Source organism: Knufia obscura (genome assembly GCF_036327395.1).
Source record: "Knufia obscura strain CCFEE 5817 isolate CBS 148926 chromosome Unknown scaffold_9, whole genome shotgun sequence".
Classification (NCBI taxonomy): domain Eukaryota; kingdom Fungi; phylum Ascomycota; class Eurotiomycetes; order Chaetothyriales; family Trichomeriaceae; genus Knufia; species Knufia obscura.
In genome coordinates this window covers 854,662-872,658 of record NW_027042695.1, presented here as the reverse complement: position 1 = coordinate 872,658, position 17,997 = coordinate 854,662, and the positions used below count along the sequence as shown (strand labels likewise).

At 51.5% G+C, this 17,997-nt stretch overlaps 8 protein-coding genes across 8 annotated transcripts; 5 read left to right on the top strand and 3 right to left on the bottom strand.

Annotated features, from left to right (window-relative positions):
* Positions 1–519: 519 nt before the first annotated feature.
* Positions 520–2,766, top strand: PMZ80_007654 (uncharacterized protein; the record flags this gene model as incomplete). Its single annotated transcript, XM_064876060.1, has 1 exon — positions 520–2,766. One exon carries the CDS (start codon positions 520–522, stop codon positions 2,764–2,766), a length of 2,247 nt encoding a protein of 748 aa, XP_064728324.1.
* Positions 2,767–3,124: 358 nt separating this feature from the next.
* On the top strand, positions 3,125–5,902 carry PMZ80_007653 (uncharacterized protein; the record flags this gene model as incomplete). The annotated part of the gene is made up of 1 exon (XM_064876059.1): positions 3,125–5,902. One exon carries the CDS (start codon positions 3,125–3,127, stop codon positions 5,900–5,902), a length of 2,778 nt encoding a protein of 925 aa, XP_064728323.1.
* A 1,269-nt stretch (positions 5,903–7,171) lies between these two features.
* On the bottom strand, positions 7,172–7,567 carry PMZ80_007652 (uncharacterized protein; the record flags this gene model as incomplete). The annotated part of the gene is made up of 1 exon (XM_064876058.1): positions 7,172–7,567. The coding sequence occupies one exon, from the start codon at positions 7,565–7,567 to the stop codon at positions 7,172–7,174; it is 396 nt and encodes a 131-aa protein (XP_064728322.1).
* Positions 7,568–8,791: 1,224 nt separating this feature from the next.
* PMZ80_007651 (uncharacterized protein) lies at positions 8,792–9,780 on the bottom strand (the record flags this gene model as incomplete). Its single annotated transcript, XM_064876057.1, has 3 exons — positions 8,792–8,868; positions 8,951–9,217; positions 9,618–9,780. The coding sequence occupies 3 exons, from the start codon at positions 9,778–9,780 to the stop codon at positions 8,792–8,794; spliced, it is 507 nt and encodes a 168-aa protein (XP_064728321.1).
* Positions 9,781–12,365: 2,585 nt separating this feature from the next.
* PMZ80_007650 (uncharacterized protein) lies at positions 12,366–13,190 on the top strand (the record flags this gene model as incomplete). The annotated part of the gene is made up of 1 exon (XM_064876056.1): positions 12,366–13,190. One exon carries the CDS (start codon positions 12,366–12,368, stop codon positions 13,188–13,190), a length of 825 nt encoding a protein of 274 aa, XP_064728320.1.
* A 163-nt stretch (positions 13,191–13,353) lies between these two features.
* Positions 13,354–14,169, bottom strand: PMZ80_007649 (uncharacterized protein; the record flags this gene model as incomplete). The annotated part of the gene is made up of 1 exon (XM_064876055.1): positions 13,354–14,169. The coding sequence occupies one exon, from the start codon at positions 14,167–14,169 to the stop codon at positions 13,354–13,356; it is 816 nt and encodes a 271-aa protein (XP_064728319.1).
* Positions 14,170–16,111: 1,942 nt separating this feature from the next.
* Positions 16,112–16,585, top strand: PMZ80_007648 (uncharacterized protein; the record flags this gene model as incomplete). Its single annotated transcript, XM_064876054.1, has 1 exon — positions 16,112–16,585. The coding sequence occupies one exon, from the start codon at positions 16,112–16,114 to the stop codon at positions 16,583–16,585; it is 474 nt and encodes a 157-aa protein (XP_064728318.1).
* Positions 16,586–17,221: 636 nt separating this feature from the next.
* Positions 17,222–17,580, top strand: PMZ80_007647 (uncharacterized protein; the record flags this gene model as incomplete). The annotated part of the gene is made up of 2 exons (XM_064876053.1): positions 17,222–17,333; positions 17,390–17,580. 2 exons carry the CDS (start codon positions 17,222–17,224, stop codon positions 17,578–17,580), a joined length of 303 nt encoding a protein of 100 aa, XP_064728317.1.
* Between the last annotated feature and the right edge of the window lie 417 nt (positions 17,581–17,997).

Sequence of the window (17,997 nt, the reverse complement as noted above, 5' to 3'; positions counted from 1 at the left end):
CACATGCCTGCAGTTCACCATCAGCCGCCGGTCTGGAGTGCAGCGTGCACTCAAAAAGCTGCAGGCTCGGCAATGCCTTGAGCACTACATAGTGAGACAAATGTTTGACGGATATCGAACGATTTTACTTACAGGGCGTGATGAGCACGTCAGACACTCCACTTAACGTGACAGAGCTTGCCTGGCTCCAGTTTGGTCATTGCTACCGGGAGTTCTTGAATAGCAGACACGGATCTCCGACCATGTTTTGTCTCGCATCGCACACTCGTGACCAACTACGTTGCCCGCTACAGAAAGCACTGCAAGTAGGCATGAGAATGGTCGATGCACGCGGAAGACCTCTTTGTTCCATTCCGGCCATACGAGGGTCTGGATGCTGGTGCGCGCGGCGCCTTTGTTTGCGTCTTGCCGCCTATGTCTAATCTTAGTTGTGCTTTCAATGTCTTATGCGCCAGCGACTTTGTCTGCACACAGTCCGCCGTCGAACTCAGACAACCTCGTTCAGCACTCTTCTCAACTATGGGTTCCGAACGAAGAATTGACGAAACATCACACCAGGCCTCAGGCTTCGGGAGGAACAGACTTCTGGGCGGTGGACCTGCTAGTGGCAAGGCCTTCCAAGGTGCCAACGTCGATACTCAGAAAGCGAACAACGCCCCGCCGAAATCCAAATCTGGATCTCCCAATACGAACAAGTCACCTAGCCCGACGCCGCGCAGCAATTCCAACTACGAAGCACCACCCGATTCCGTCGGTTGGGTGTTTCCCTCCTTTCCGCGTGTGGCCGATGACCTGGTATCTACTGTACGAACACTACCGGCTCGTCCTGACCACCGTCCGCTTGGTGTCAAAAACAAGAATGGAGGCAACCTATGCTATCGCAATGCAGTTTTGACAATGCTCATCAATTGCGACCCTTTGATGGCCTACGCTTCGTGGCATCTGGCAAACGAGGCTGCTCCAGCAGCAGACAGTGGGAAGTTGACAGGCGTGTCACTCCTGAAATATCTCGTCAGTCTTTGGCAGGTTCGTGATGCCCCAGCCGATCAACAAGACGGGGTATCGATGCTCCTCAATTTGCCTGTGGCGAAGTTCTGGCTGGATGTAGGATATCCTCTCAAGTCTCCAGCCAAGTGGGAGATGAGACTGCTTCCACCGAGTGGCACCTGGGGCACGTTCAGTGGCAGCCTCAACCACACCCAACAGGATGCTGCAGAGTTCATGGGTTGGGTTCTTGGTACTATCGACCATCAGCTTGTCAGGTATCGTGACAACAAGGACGACCCAAGTAATCGCACGATGACCGTGGCTCAAAGGAATTTGATGTGGCTCCTCGGTTCGAGCACTATCTCCAGAGTCGATTGTCCCAAGTGCAGATGGCGCGTACGACGTCGAACCGAGCTGGTCTCCAACCATTACCTCACTTTTCGAGCGCCGCACGTTGCCAGCTCGCGGGAGATAACTTCGTTGGAAGACTGCATATCGAGGATATTTTGCTCCAAATTGGATGAAGACTGGGAGTGTAGTCGGTGTGAGAACCGTGGCACGGGCGGTTACCAGTTTTTTTCGTTACAGAAAACTCCCGATGTGCTGTTGATTGTACTTGGCCGCAACACTGGCAGGCTTCGGACGGTTAGAAACAGGAGAAGCAAACCTGTACTCGATGAAAATGGTAGAAGGCAGCATCACTATGTGGGGAAGAAGAACCTAGCAGCGGTCACCATTCCCGAAGAACTTGATGTTAGCCGATGGCTCGATCAGCACGAGTTCGGACCAGGATCGAAAGTCAAGTATCGTCTAACAGGCATGGTGTCACACCAAGGGAAGTCCATGCATGCCGGCCATTACAACTCATTCGTCCTTGCAGGTCAACATCGTGACAAGTGGTACAGATTAGACGATGCTGACGTATCGCCATTGACATCGCTATCTTCCTTCGAGGACTCAGGCGCCAGTCAGCTGGCAAGGAGAGACTTCGAGTACAGGTTCACTCCGTATCTCATGCTCTACGAGAAGACTTTTGCAGAGGAGATAGTCAACCCACCTCAAGAGGTAAGGAATGTCAACGAAGGGCATGATGCAGATATACGCCCGACCCACTGGACAGGGACTGATCCTATAGAGGTTTCCACAGATCCGCCCTTGCTGTCTCCGCGGCCAGGATCATCTTCGTCCATCTCAACGCTGACTAATCTTTCGTCACGATTGTTCGAACACCCGTCAGATGATGCTTCTACTGATTCAGAAGACACGGGAAAAGACGACTTCACTGTGCCTGGGCCGGCAGCTGATGAAGGCGGGCCGAGAGCTGCTGTTGGCGTCTCTATCAATATTGACGACGAAGTAGAGATTGACTTCCCACTGTTTTCTATTGAGCAGTTCGACAGGAGCAAGGAGCGCAAACTCAAGATCAAGGCGAAGCTCTTCACTCCGAAGACTGACGCAGATCAGGCTATTGCGTCTGAAGAAGACGAGGTAGTGTATGTCGATCTAATGGATGCCTGGTTCGAAGCTGAACTGGAAAGGAGAGAAAGAGCATTGGAGAGGAAGCGGCTGGTCAAGAAGGCCAAGGCGGATGGCAAAGATGAGAAGAAAGTGCAGGCCGCTACCGAAAGAGGCCTTAGACTATGGGACAGAAAGAGGAAGAGGACATCGTGGGCGTCGAGGTGGAAGGCAGAATCCGACAGTGAAGATACAGAAGCGGAGCCGGAACCCACACCTAAACGTAGGAAGATGCCGGGCAGGAAGGCGAAGAACAAGAAGTAGCATTCACGCGCTCGAAGAGCAACGAGGGATTGCAGATGCACGTAAACTACGGAACAGACTGCACGAACTACGCCTGCCTGGCATACACCCACAGTGTGCTCGGTACAGGCGTGGATTGCCTCAAGCAAAGAACGACGCTTTCAGCATTTTCTTTGTCTGTTTCTCCCTTTCATGTTAGCTGTTTGCGCCTGGCTATCGCGTCTGAGTGTCTCGCTTTGTCTGATCGTTCACACCATGAACACATCAGCCTCAGCTGTCCTGAATGCAAATCAACTCCTGCTGGGGGCACCGTGCTGAATTCACCTTGTGATCCTCACCCGCTGTTCAACGTTATCACTACGAGAAGTGGCGATCGAAGATGCCACCAAAACGAGCCTTCAATGGCGACGGCGAAGACAAACAACAGCCTAAGAAGGCCAAGACTCAGCATGGTCCTGCTGCTCAGACCACTGCGTCTAGGAGGTCGCAGCGTGAGAAGACCAAGAATGCTTCAGCTCCATCAAAAGCGACCAAGACAGCCAACGTGCAGAAGCAGCAGACGCGCACCAAGCTTCCACGAGACGCAAAAGAGAAGGGGAAGCAAAGCAACAAGCAGTCGAAACAAGGCAGCACGAGAAGGAATCCTGCTCAGCTGACCGTCAACACTGAGAAGGCTAACACCCAACAGCCTACGGATCCTTCCTCCGCTAGTGCTGTTAGGCCAGCGGACGCCGCAGGTCGAGATGTTGCCCCAAACTCGGTCGGACCACCCTTTACGCCGGTAATCAATGTATCTGATCTACTAAAACAAGGCGTACGAGCAAGGACGAACATAGGGGAAATGCCGACAGGGATTTCGAACGGACCTGGGATTCACTGTTATCGCAACGCAGTTCTCACGATGTTATTGAGTTGCGAGCCGTTCATGGCATGCATAGACCAGGGCACGGGTCCTATTCAGCCCGAAGCAGGAAGTCTCGACGTACTAGACTGGGTACACTATGTGGCAGAAAAAGCCAAGCAAGGCAATCAAGCAGAATTGGACGAAGCTGTCAAGGGGTTCTGGGACGCCACATGCTTTCCCTCGGAAGATCAGAGAGCCACAGTCGATGATAAACTGCCTCACAAAACCTGGGCTACATTCCGATCGAGCAAAAGGGATGACAATGTACGCGCGGATGAAACCGAGGAGGATGCTAATGAGTTCCTGACCTGGCTACTGTCTACAATGCGTGCTCAATTGGGTCCCTTCATGCAAGACAAGGACACCCCACAGGGTACCAAGAGATCTACTGACCAGGCGAACTTTGATTGGCTCAACGGCTTCAGCAGAGCAAGGCGTCAGGTGTGCAGCAAGTGTTCATGGCGTGTGCGGAGACGTGTTCAGACTCGAAGAGAGCACCAATGGATTCTGGCCATAGACCCATATTACTCTGTGACACGCAACAAGTCAAGTCCACATAAGACGACGCTGAGCAATCTGATCCAAGCTGATCTCATGAATGACCTCGAATTTGGCACTCGGTGTCCACGCTGCAGGAGGGAAGATGCAGATGTAATGAGATATGATGACATCAATCAGGCACCGGACGTCCTGTTCATCTGCATTGCTCGGTACAGAGCGGAGCAAGTCGAAGTGAAAGTAGAAGCTGGAGAGGGAAACGGTAAGAAGTCGAAAGCGAAATTCGAGAAGGTCCCTGAGGCGGTAAAGGACGTTGCGATTGTGGAGATACCTGAACAACTTAATCTCACTGAGTTTCTCAACGACCATGACTATGGAGAGGGGTCGAAGCTCGAGTATCATCTGTCCGGCGTCGTCTCGCACTCTGGAGTGACAGCGGATAGTGGTCACTACCACTCCTTTGTCCGTGCTGGCGAAGAGAGAAATGGGTGGTATAGAATCAACGATGCCGACGTTGAGCCGTGCGAGAATGGCATGTCGGACTCCGACGACAAAAACACAATGCCTGGGAAACGTAGGACTAAGGCCTTCAAGTCTCGGTTCACCCCATACGTTCTCCTGTATGAGCGAGATCCGGAAAAATCGGAGGAAAACCCAGGCAGAGCTGCGCAGAATGTCAACGAAGGCTCGGAAAAAGATGAAAGACCTACCTTCTGGACCGGAGGATCGCCTCGAGCACAGACTCCTGGTGCTTACGTTCGTCCGCCGTCTGTTGAGCCTGCTCAGACCGTTCCTACAGTAACACCGCAACCAGCATCGTCTGCCGTGCCGAGAGAGCAGACACGCTTTCCTGGGCTCGAAGATGAGGCACAATTTCCCGAAGCAAGGCTCGATCTCACGTTGAATCTTGAATATGGCGGTAAAGACATCACTATTCCGATACCACCTCGCTTCATATCACATTTCGATCGCCAGAAGACGAGAAAGATCTGGATCGATGCCACGATTACAGCAGCCGAAGATCAGAGTGATCCCTCCCGACCTGCCGATGAGTCGAAGGTAAAGTGTAAGCGACTGGACTTGACTGATGCTTTTATGAAGGAGGAAATCGAGCAACGCCTCAAAGAGAAGCGGACCGCTGGGAATGCTACTCACCCTATGCAAGAGTGGACGGAGATGTGGCAGGATGTGGGTCCACCATCTGAGGAAGATCGCGGGGCTGGCACTACACCTGACACTGAAGCTGATGCTGGCACGAACGCGGCTGTCGGCAGCGCTACGGACGCTGAGGGCGCTACTGGCACGAATACGGCTGCTGGCGCTCCTACAGTTACTGGGGCCGACACCAGTAACAATGCTGACGCCGCCGCAGGAGGTGATGCTTCTTCAGACACGATTGTAGCCAATCCCAACCCAGGCAGTCCCAAGTCCCGCAGAGCGATTTTCAACGCCTTCATGAGCAAGATTCAGAAAGCCAACGCCGTGTCTACACAAGAGTCCTCAGCAGTGAATGCTCAAGCAGCCACAGCTAGTGCCCATCACGATACAGCTACCGCTAACACGAGCGATGGAGCCGCTAGCGCAGCTCCTGCACCAACCGTATCTGCTGCAAGCAACCCGTCGGCACAGGCCACTCCGGCGACACAGGTTAATACAGCGGCACAGGATAACACGGCAGGCACAACGACTACAGAGAAGGCGCCTACGAGGGCAAGTAGTAGGGCAAAGAAGCCGACGAAGCGATATGGTAAATGAGGAGGTGGGGTGACTGGAGTGGAGGTGGAGTCCATGGAAGGCTCTGTGTTTGTATACTTGATGCACGCGAGGTAGGCTCAATGAAATATTATGCCTTGTAAGAGACAATCATCATTCTCCTCTCCCAAACTTGACTGCTTTGGCTAAGCGAGGCTGTTTGGACGTCCACCACATCGCTTCTCGATGCCTTCTTCTCTATCGTACCAAATTACAATGGAACTCGTTGTCGTTCAATGAGCATCCTGGCGAACGCAACAAAGCTGCTTTGAGAGACGTTGTACACATCAGACTATCCTCAACAAGCAGTGCAAGGACTCACAAAGAATACCTCCGCTCCAGCAAGCATGTAAACAGGTATATCATGGCTGACCACCGCCTAAGTTGGACACATCCATCATCATCATCATCAAACGATCTAGCAGCCGAACAGCCACAGAACAAAACACTAAAAAAGCTACCAAGCAACAAGACCCACCCACCAAACCACCAGCACCACAAAAGTGGGCAGCTCCCAATCCACCCAAAGCCGCTCCCACGAACCATCCCACTACCAACGCGCAGGCCACAGCCGCCGACGAGCAGTAGCATGGGATCCCGCCGAGCACGACACTAACTACCACTACCAGTACGAGCCGGAAGCCTTCGTCGGCCGTGCGACACGACGCCGGCGTCGGCAGCGAGCGAGGGAGCAAGCTGAGGATTATGGCTATGGGTATGGCTCGGGTTATGGTTCTCGGCCACGAGCACGGTACCATGACGTCGGACATGGGAGATATGAGCGGTCGGCGAGTGAGGGGTGGGTTGACTTGAGGGATTATAGGAGTATTGGTTTGCGAGGTTAAGAGGTTTCGAGGAGAAGAGTTTTGTAATAGAGGAGAGTGATGAAATAGCGTTGAAGGCCAAGCTGGACTTGGCCTTGTCTAATTAAGCAAAGAATATACCAAAAGAACTTCCACATGCACAGTACTGGGCTCAGAGTTTTAACCATGTAGACAGACCTTATCATTGCTACATACTGCTGAGACGTAGGTCATATCGCACACGACTTGAGCGGCTCAAAAATCTCGTTCTCCAAGCCGACTGGTGGAGACGTTCGGTGCATTGGATGACAATTGCCGTTTGTGTAGCTCGTGAGGCAGTCCAGATGTCGCTGTCATGTGTTCGATGCCGCGAGGATCTTGGACGTGCTTGTCATCATCCCACGCGTAGAGCTGACCATCGACAAGGCTTGACTCCATTGCAAGCGACTTTGCGATGTTGTCGTAAACGTTATGTAGCCTCCCCGTGCTGCTCCATGCCTAATTGTTGCAATCCATAGGCGGCAATAAGGACGTGACAGAGAAAGGCAAGGCCCCATCCGATCCATCCACAAATATGGCGAGTAACATTCCTCTTTCTGGCCGCTACTCTGTCTGCATCCTTTTCAGCTTCGTCCTCCTCGTTCCTGATATGACCGTATACAAGCAGGATGTTCATGGCGAACAGGTAGGTAATATGGCCCATCAAGAACCAAGGTGCAGCCTCGATAAAGTTTCGCTGGAAGTAGTTCGACAGCTCCGGACGGATTGTCATCATCAGGAGGATAGCTATTGTGTACGTGGTTGTTGCAATGATCATGATACCGTGAAGCTGCTTGTTAGAGAGGTTTGCAGGGTGGAGTGCCATTCTGCGCGATAGGAATCTGGAACGATTGTTTCGATTAACTTGAAGCTCAGTTGGCTTCACCTGATACTCATTGTAAGTGCTGGATGTAGGGAGGTTGCCATGGTGACTCGAATGAATGATTAGTAGTGTTATTGTGTGGATAAGCAGGCGCGGTAGGATATGGAATGCTCCTGCCTTATATATATGTATGCCAAGACCTTGCTTGTTTGGTTCCGATAGCGCGACGGCGAGGACCTCATTTGTATTCGAACTCACCCACAAATCAAAGCCGCTGTAAGCGAAACAGTACGCGGAAGTACGTGTTGTGGTAGTTGATATCCTTGCAACCTGATTCAATAGTCGTACATGCCCATTGGCGCCTTCCTAACCAGATGTTCGACTGTCTGGCTACCGCATCCATGAGCGTTAACGTTGTTTTATTTATGGTCACTACCGTAGCCTATGTACATAGAATCCGATAGTATCGGAGGAGTTACCTATTACACCAGCTGCCCTCTAGGGAATTGAACCCTCTTATTCTGGTCGCTCCTCCCCTAGTGAAGAAAGCAGTAAACTCAGGGTTTTACCTGTCGCATAGAGGTGACGGGAGCTGAGAAGCTGTATGAATCGCTAATCGAGTAAATCGCACCCTTCTCCGGGGTTAGGATACCGTAATTTATCGAAGTACTTCCCGCACTTAGAAGGCGTAAGTAGCCTAAGCTATTGGTTTTCCTTCTCTTTAGAATATCTAGTCCATCAACGGAGGCGGTGGGTTTCGAAGGGTCGGTAGAGTGCAACTCCCAGCGTAGGGTAGTATCGGCCGTTATTGAAAGGGCTCGACCAACTGTATATTCGTTAAACACCTTGATCCTTCGAGATCTAACTGCGCAGAACCCCCAGGAGCAGCTAGAGTAGACAGTTTTCACCTTGTCCAGGGGCTGGCAGGCAGTTTAACGTCCTACCTAGGACACTGGCTGCCGCATCCATGAGTGTCATAAATCGTCGACTTGTACGCATTGACGCTGTACTAAGAGCCAATGGTATGAGGATCGAACCACTTCTGACTCGCATGGTTGCTGGTGATGGCTATGGCTCGTGAAGACCATGCGGTCGCTGTGGTCCGGATTGTTTCCGACATGATAGAATGCACTGATCGCGAGGTTTGCTGGCTTGTACTGCTCATAGCAAAGCTCAATACATAGCCGATTCTGGGTCGCTGATCGGAGAGAGCTGTATACAGCAGCACTACCAACCCCATGTTCCAGGGCCTCCTTTCATCCGTCCCTCCAGCTCAGACGTAACCCACCCACCATAAAAGTCACCTACAAGGCGCTCGTTAGCCAGTGCACACGACCATGTCAAGTTCGTCTATCAAGCCAACACAGGGCTTGGTGCTGTACATACCTTCCTGTGGTTGCACCTGCTCGCCATCAACGCAGCATTTCCACGGCACCCCACTCGCATAGAAGCACAGGTAGTCCTTGATACCACGAAATGCGGGCGTGGGACTCTCATAGCTCCAGATCTTGCCCTTGACGGTGTCGTTCGTGGCGTTGAGGGTCAGATTGTGGTATGTTGCTGCGCCTTTCCATTCGCACATTGTTTTGTAGCGTGGGATTGTGGATAGGGTTGTTGCGGTTGCATTGAGGGAGGTGGGTGGGAGGTAATAGGCTGGAGTCGTTAGTGGTTGGGGTCATCTGTGATACTCGGATCGAGGAGTTGATTTGGGTGTAGCGGGGAGGATGGGTTGGCAGTGAGTAGTTTTGGTTGAAACATGGCAGAGGCATAGCACATTGAGCACATGGTTTCTTCTGGGCCGACATATAGGACGTTGACAATTGGTTGTGATATGACGCAATGTGTATGCACGGTGCGGCCGAACTGCAGATGCCGAGCGAAATATGGTGGCCATGGATCATGAATGGGAATATTGTGGTAATGCTTCGAGGTGATTCAACGGCTGCCCGCTGCTGGCCAACGTCTTTGCACTTCACGCCACGGCAACGAGCATAATCTCGCACAGTTGTCCGTCTTCCAACGAGCACATAGACTCTCTCTGATGATGACTTACTGGGTGGGTGCGTGGTTTCCAGAACCCAATATGCCTCTTTGGTATCGGCAATGACTGTATCGTTCCATTTAATGACCAAGTGCCGGTCAGTCCGTTCGCAAAGGGGAGGTCGAGGGAAGCTATGGACATTCAGCTTCTGTTTCTGTTTCGTCGCGGAGGTCATGGTAGTGGTGTCGGGACCCTTGCTGGCCGCAGAGCTGGACATGATTGTTCTCGTAAGCAATCTGAGGCCAATCAGGGGTCTCTGCATGCAGGTCGGAAGTGGGCTGGTGATGCCTCAAGGTGGGAGCTGTGGAAGAACACTTAGCGCTGTAAGGCTATACTACTCATACAAAGCTGTCAAGATCGATGAATATCAGTAGGACGACATATTTGGTAGTAACATAGATCAATGTATGACGTGCAGAACCGGCTTGGCCAATAGAGTTGGAGCTGCTGCAGACGCTAGTCCTGAAGCATGGTAGTTCGACGTCTTTCAAAGGTGTCGCTTGTTAGTACTAGAGGCGTTATGTGTCGACAGTACTCAACACAATGTCGCTAGGTTAGAATCGTCAAGGTTGATGGACGAGGTTCAGAACAAGCTGCTGGCGCCAAGGCCATGTTGAGGCAGTGTGCGCGCTTCGGTCCCACGTACCTACCTTGATCATAGAGTGCGGAATTACCAGGCATCTCTAAGACACCTGATCGCATCTCGCAGGCTGCAGCTCAAAACAAGGCCGCTCTTGCTATAACCTGGTCTGATCGAGACCGCTTGTCTCACGCCCAGGCCAGAACACCACAGCCGCTTAGAGCATGAAGACAACTCCTCATAGACACTGCGTTCGTTGGCGTAGTTCTTTGTTCCCGAGCACGTCACGCTCAAGTCAGATCCGATTCCTGTGTAGTCTTAGCTATACCGGTGGTCTGAGTTTGACAATCCCTTTGTTCTTGAGCACGTCATGCTCAACTGGAATCCGCCTCCTGTAGCTATACCCACAGTCAGAGTTCGACAAGTTTGGTGTGCACGTTCCCCATCTGCACGTTCCAGGCGCAATACCAACAAAGGCAATTTCATGCTATCAGATCGAGGGCAGTAGATATATAGCAATCTCTGATCTTGCTTCAGTCATGGTAAGTTGCTCAGGCTTCCACAAAACCCAACTCGAGGAAGAGAACCCGCCTTAACGGATACAGCAACTGTGCAGCCAACATGCTCCGCTCAATCGTACCGATAGCCTTGGTCATAGGGCTTTGCATTGTACCCACGTTCTGCAAAAGGGAGAAAATCATATTTTGCAACGAAGCAGACTCTGACGATAATTGTACCAAAGAAGACATTGTCTTTGACCAGTGTCACCTAATCCCGGACTCGAATGCCAAAGGAGATGCTGGTAGTAGCGCTCAGGTAAGCGAGCAGCAGCCGTGTGTTCTGCTAGACCCCTCTCGCAGCTCTTGCTTTCCCAGCATTTGAGTGTTGAGTTCAGCTTCTGTATACGCTGTTCTGACCCTTTTCAGGCCCAGGGGGAGTGGATGAAGGTTTTCTGCTCGCTTTACACATCCGAAGACTGCAATGGAGGCTTCATTGATTTTCTCGAAAGTGGTGAAGATCCCTTTGGACTTCGCGGAAACGAAATCGCAAGGTCATATCAGTGTGAAATGCGCAAGTAGCTATGATGATAGGAGAAGCACATCTGGCTGTGACCGGAATGATATGTAAGGACGGATGGTGACTGTGTGATAGCTTGGTGCTGGATAGAGGCTGAAAAAGATGCCGAGTTATAGATATGTTAATGGCCAAAGAGCTCGGCAACGTGGGTTAGTGCCACATGCCAATTCCTAGCTAATGTATTTGTTCTTGATCCTAGAGATCACTGTATCGAGAGTAATCCTCATAAGCAAAGAATGTTGATAGCACCCAACACGGAATCTGTATGGCTAGACCTGTACAGTATTCGTATAGGTTGTCACTAGGAGAAAGCCTACCTTGACGGCGAATTTGCTGCGTTGTGTCTTCGTCTTTCGCCACTTCCGTTTACCTTGTTTGAAGGTCATACGGGCTCCCCCAACACGGCATGGTCGTAACTTAGCTGTTATGTATCTTCCCAAGCGTTTGCTGTATGTTTTCGACACGAATACCCAGCATACACGAAGCTCGCAGAATGTGTTGGTCGCGAGAATGCCAGTGGCAGTCGATAGCTTCCACGCTAGCTGTAATCAGGCAAGGCGGGAGACACGAAATTTATCTACTGACGCGGACGCGTGTGAAATCAGGCAAGGATTATTGTAATTGTACTAACTAGAAGTAAGAGATATGTAAGGCCGCTTTAAGTAAACAAACAATGCCAAGCCCCACGTAATATCATACGCGTGTTGTAAGAAGCTCTACAATCGTCGTGCCAGACAGTCTAGATATTGAACAGCAGCAAGTTCGAAGTGTTTCCTATGCAAGATGGTCTTGAGTCCTGACTGTCTGCTAAGACTGCTACACCGTCAAGAGAGCCCAGCGGAAACCAAGATTAGCTCATACTCATGCTCGAGTAATGATGCCACGCAGCCATCGATGGCTCATCTGATGACGTTCTCGATCTGACATGCTCCTCTTGTCTTCGCACTGACCGCACTCGTGTTTCCCAATTGATGTACTAAAGACAATACTTGAACTTCCTTGAAGCTCTTCTTCCGGTCTATCACAGCTCATACCAGAAACCAGCAAGCTCGCGAAACTAGTTCACCTACTGCCAACAAAGCCCCAGCCCATCCGCACCCACCATGACAGCCCGCACCGTCGTCGTAACCGGCGCAAACCGCGGTATCGGCCTCGCAATCTGCGAGCTCCTCCTCTCCCACCCAACAACATCCTCGCACCCCCTAACCCTCTACGCCACCTCCCGCGCCGGCTCAGACCTCGGACTCTCCGCCACTCCACCCTCCAAAGTCCTCTACGCGCCCCTCGACATCGCCAAGCAAAGCAGCGTCAAGTCCCTCCTCTCCGACATCCAATCGAATAACAACCTCCCAGTCTCAATCCTAATCAACAACGCCGGCGTAAACCTAGACGACAACTTCACGCCCGAAAACGCCAAGACCACGCTCGATGTGAACTACCGCGGGACCCTAGCGACCTGTCAAGCTTTCATTCCACACATGGCCAAGGACGGACGCATCGTGAATCTATCCTCTACAGGATCAAGTCTAAACCCATACAGCGAGGATAAAGCGTCCACGTTCCGCAGCATCAGCTCGCTCGAGGATCTAGACAACTTCATGCACGAGTACGAGAGTGATGCCCAATCCGGTCAGCTGAAGAAAGCCGGCTGGCCAGATTCGCAGGCGTATAGTGTAAGTAAGGCGTGTGTAAACTCATTTACTGGGATACTAGCGAAGCAGAACCCGAACTTGACGATTAATTGCTGTTGTCCGGGGTGGGTTGATACGGGGATGGGGAATATGATTGGGAAGCCGCCGAAGAAACCGGAGGAGGGGGCGAGGATACCGGTTAAGCTTGCGGTGGGGGATGTGCAGGGTGTGAGTGGGAGGTATTGGGGGAATGATAGTATTAGGGGGAAGGAGGATGGGAAGGTGCAGCCTTGGTAAGTTCTTGAGGGAGTGCAACCAGCCATGGCTTGTAGCATTCGTGATGTATCGTTGTATTTGGTAGAGTGTACTATTAGCATGTAATATAAGCTGTATATCTATGGATGGCTATGTCGAATAATGCTCTCTAGTGTCATTCAATGTTAGAAACCTTGGTCTGCACTCACTTGAGGTGCTCGTTGAACCAAGCAACCCCCTGCTTCAGTGCATCATCCTGAGCCTTCTTGTCCTTATCACTGCTCCAGTCTCCTCGGAGCGAGAAGCCGTGGATCTGATCCTGGTACTTCACGAGTTCAGTGGGTACACTGTTCTTGTCCAAAATCTCTTTGATCTGGTCGTTCTGCTCGTCGGACAGCAGACTGTCCTTCGTACCTACAGCCAAGCTCAATGGCTTGGTGACAGGTTCAAAGTCACCTGGGATGGCAACCAGCGATGGATGGCATGCATATGCAGCATCGACTTTGCCATGTGCCATGAGGATGGAATATCTTCCACCGAAGCAGAAACCGATTGTGCCCACTTTGCCTGTGGCGGTCTTCTTGACATCGTCAACGAACTTCTCCACAATAGGCAGAGTCACAGCCTCTCTATGCTTTGGCAGCCATGTTCCGAGCGTCGCGCCCACGATAGCTGTGTTCTTGGTCTTGTCGATCAATCCTGCCTGCTCCTGATCCTTGAGCGGTGGTTCGACGTTCTGGAGGAAGGAGATAGGCAGAGGGTCGCCCTGAAGAATATCGGGCACATAGACGAGGAAACCTTGCTTTGCGTACTCATCGGCTAGCAGTCGAGTGTTTGGCAGTTCGTAGCCGAAGATGTCGACGAGGAAGATGAGAGTTTTGGGGTTGATGTTCTGATCTGGAGAGGGTTCTGCGACATAGGTTGAAAGATCACCAATTGTTTTGACACTACCGGTTGGTGTTGCGTGGTTGTGGAGCTGACCGCTGAGGCAGCAGGAGGACATGCCGACGTTGGTGGCCATAGTGTGTGTCGATACGGTGGTTACTAGCTGATCTCTGCGGGCTTTGAATGTTGGAAGAGGGACGTGATTGTTTTGTAGGTCGTGATGCGTTAGGAAACATTTAAATGTTTTCTCAGCATCAAGGCAGGAGCTTCGGCTTTTGCTTCTCCCGTGATCACCACGTACCTTCTTTATGTAAATAGGTCATCGAGGGGTACACATACCAAACTTTGAGTTTCTAATGAAGATACTTTCTATCATCCCACCAGAACATGCGGGGTTGCAGCAACGGAGAAGAGGATGGTTGTTGCGTATGAACACTTGCAGCCTCAAATGTCAAATCAGTAAACAACGATGACGATGATGCGTAGAGCTAGATTCGAGCTAATGCAAGCTCAGTTGAGAAGCATATGAGATTCGTGCATTTCAGAGGAAAGCTGTTGATTAGGCCAATAAGAGGAAAGAGGTAGCATCGCGCTTCCCCAACTGGCTGGTATTGTGATAGTCTGGACCTGCTGAAGGTCGAAGGGTAGATACTTACTCCGTACTCGTACCATCGAGTTGCAACTGCACATGAAGACCACTCGTTGCAACGATGGCGCAGATGCCTCGTCCACGCTACAAACAAGAATAATTGGCCATTGCGACAGAAGTGTCAGTACGTTCCAGTGGCAAGTAGAGCTCCTCTGAATACGGCGTGGTAAAAAGAACAGTGCTCATGTTGCACAGCCTGACAGCGGAAGTTGGCGCTGCATATCATTCTCAGGCACATGATGGAACGCGGCAGCAGAACTGGCTTGCAGGACCTTGGCAATCGACATCCATTCGAGCCATCTGTCAGAGTCCTTCTTGGTAAGCTGTTGCAACAACCCTGCAAGAGACTCTCTGGACGCATAAGTAGTGCTTGCTGCTCGGGACAATAATTCGGTGTGTATAGTGATTCGACGAGCTGTCGATTCATGCATGGCAATATCCCTGTGATCCGGTACGAGCAGGAGGACGAACCAAATTTCAGCGAAGTCCACTAACCTGAAACGCTGAAGCAAACCATGCAAACTTTAGGTGGTTCAGGATGTGAATAATATTGCGCCCCTGATGTCGTCTGCCGTTAAACCGAAATTAAAGCAATCTCTTCAACTCAAGCTTCTTCACCAGCGAGTTTATTTTGGTACCAATACTACCACTAGACCGCTTTTCACAAACTGTCAGTCCACCAAGGGTATCTGCCTCGCGCACTTGTTGCAGCCGTCGGCGAATTTGCGTGCAAACAAGCATTAGCAAATGACGCGAGGCCGTTATGTCCTCCACCTGGAAGCAATCCTTGCGCGATGCTCGAGGTGATATCCTTCCAGCTCTGTCGCGAGATGTCGCATTCCTCTTCCTTTCCTTCCAGCTCTGCTCAGAAGATCAAGTTGAAGCATTTGACCTTTGTGTCACCACATTCATTACCAAACAAACTCACCACAGTCATTCTTTGAAGTCTTAATTCATTCTAGCAACCATGAAGTATTCCTCCTCAATCTTGGCTGCGGCCGCTATCGCCAACGCGGCACCAGCTCAGCCAGTCTGCAGCGCCGTCACCTATGTTGTGACAGGACACGCAACCTGGATTCCCGTAGCAGAACCGACTACTTGGGCAGCTTGGTCAACTTCGAGCTCCAGCAACGTTGACCCAACTTGGTCAGCATGGTCTAGCTCTACCAGCTCGAGCAAACCAGTCAAGTCGACTAGCTCCAGCAGCAGTTCTGCCCAAACCTGGTCGGCATGGACCAGCTCGACCACCAGCAAGTCGGTCGCCTCGACTACCTCCAGCAGCAGCGTCGACCCGACATGGTCGGCATGGACTAGCTCCAGCACCTCGAGCAAGCCTGTTGAATCAACCACTTCCAGCAGCAGCTCTGCTCACACTTGGTCCGCATGGACCAGCGGCAGTGCCCCCTCTTCCGCTGCCGCCACCACCACCATGGCTACCAGCACAACCTGGTCCAAGCCAGCCACCACTACTAAGGTTGAGACAACTACCACCTCCAAGGTCGAGATAACCACTACCACAACCACCGCTACCACCGAAGCTCCTAAGCCCACAGCCACCTGCCCTGCCACAGCCGGCACTCCGTTCCCTGCCAGCGGCTCCTGCGAGTGCTCCTACGCGATCAACTGCGGCGTCAAGGCTACTCCTGGCAAAGGTGCCAAGTTCTGGGAGCGAAAGTCCGGTGAGCTGGTTGACTCTCTCGACGCATGTATCGCCATCTGCGACGAGAACTCTTCTTGTACCGCTGTCCTCTACGTTGATGAACCAACTGCCGGCCCCAACGACTACAAGCACTGCTGGCAGACCAGCGGTCTTCCTCAGCCAGACGGAACTGGATATGCCAAGATCTCATACAAGGGTGCTTGCTCTGGTAGCTGTTCCGCTGGCTACAATACTCCTCAGTAGAGTGGTATATGGGTTGCGAAGCACTGCACGAAGGGTGCGCAAGACAAGCGTTGAACCGATTGTATCAGAGCCGCGGCATGGTCCGGCTCTTCCCATAGTTCGCATAATGCACATACTTCTGTCAATCCAACCCATTTGTGCCTCGATATATGTCTACTTCGCGTTGTGCACTTCCAGGCACGAAGTCCAGCGCACGAGCCGTGATCGACGCACGCGAAACCACGCGTCGAACGTTTGAAAACTGACCAGGGACATCCCTGTCTCTACGTCATTCGCCCATGTCACACCCGCACAAAATCCTGGCACAGCCCACAACTGACCTCTCACCTTCCACCATGTCTCTCCAGCACATGTTCTTGTTGTGCTTCACCTGTGCGGATTCGCGATCATCATGGTTTGACGAGCAGGGGACATGCTGCCAGCCACGGCTGTTGGCAGGACAAGTGACATCAGCCACATGTTGGTCTGGTCAGAAGCAGGTAGGTTGTGATAAAGGTAGGCATGCGCAGGTGTTTTCTGCCTTTTGCATCTGCTGCTTAACTCATCGTCGCATTATTATTGTACCTGAAGTATCTACTGTGATATTAAACGAATTATTCCAAAGCAAAAATCCAACATCTTACCACCACCACAACCATGGAGTCGGCAAAGAACTACTACAACAAGCAGTACGAGAACTGGATGCCATGGATAGAAGACCAGTACCTCGCATGGTTCGGCAAGAACAAGACTTCATACACAGTTGATGGTATGCTCTTCTCACCTTCTTCCGTACTGCCACAACCAATTACTAATGTGTCACAGACAACTTGGACAAGACAAAGATCACAGGCGACAAGAACATCGACGCGGTTCAAGACGGTGTGAACAAGGGCGTCTCGGGACAATTCGAGAAGGGCGGAGCGCTTGAGGGTGTCGGTAACTTGGCGAGTAAGGAGGTTTTCACAAGGAGTGAGAGGGGTGGAAAGAACGATAAGGGAGGCTTTGGATTGTAGAGGGTTAAGAATATGCCTCGGGCACTTGGTAGGATGCTGGCGTACGCTTGGTGATAACGATGTATGGCACATGTAACCACTGTTGGATTCGGAGTCGAGGGCTTCAGGAATTACAGTCTGTTTTCAGACTCAATCAAGGCGAGAATTTTGAATGCTCTTTGATTAGCACTGCTTTCCCTGGCAACGTCAGATTACCATGACCAGCAGACCGCCATCGCTCAAGGTAAGAACCGTGCAATTTCAAATGGTTTATGGCAACTATCTTCGCCTCTTCGTTGGTAAGAACGCAAGTTCTTACATGTATATTGAGACTGAGCAAGACTTTCCGCGATATCACTGCCTGTCCCGTTGGCAGCGACTAGCTCCGCTGCGCAGTCTTGATTGGATGAAGCTGAACTCGAAGCTACGCACTTCAAG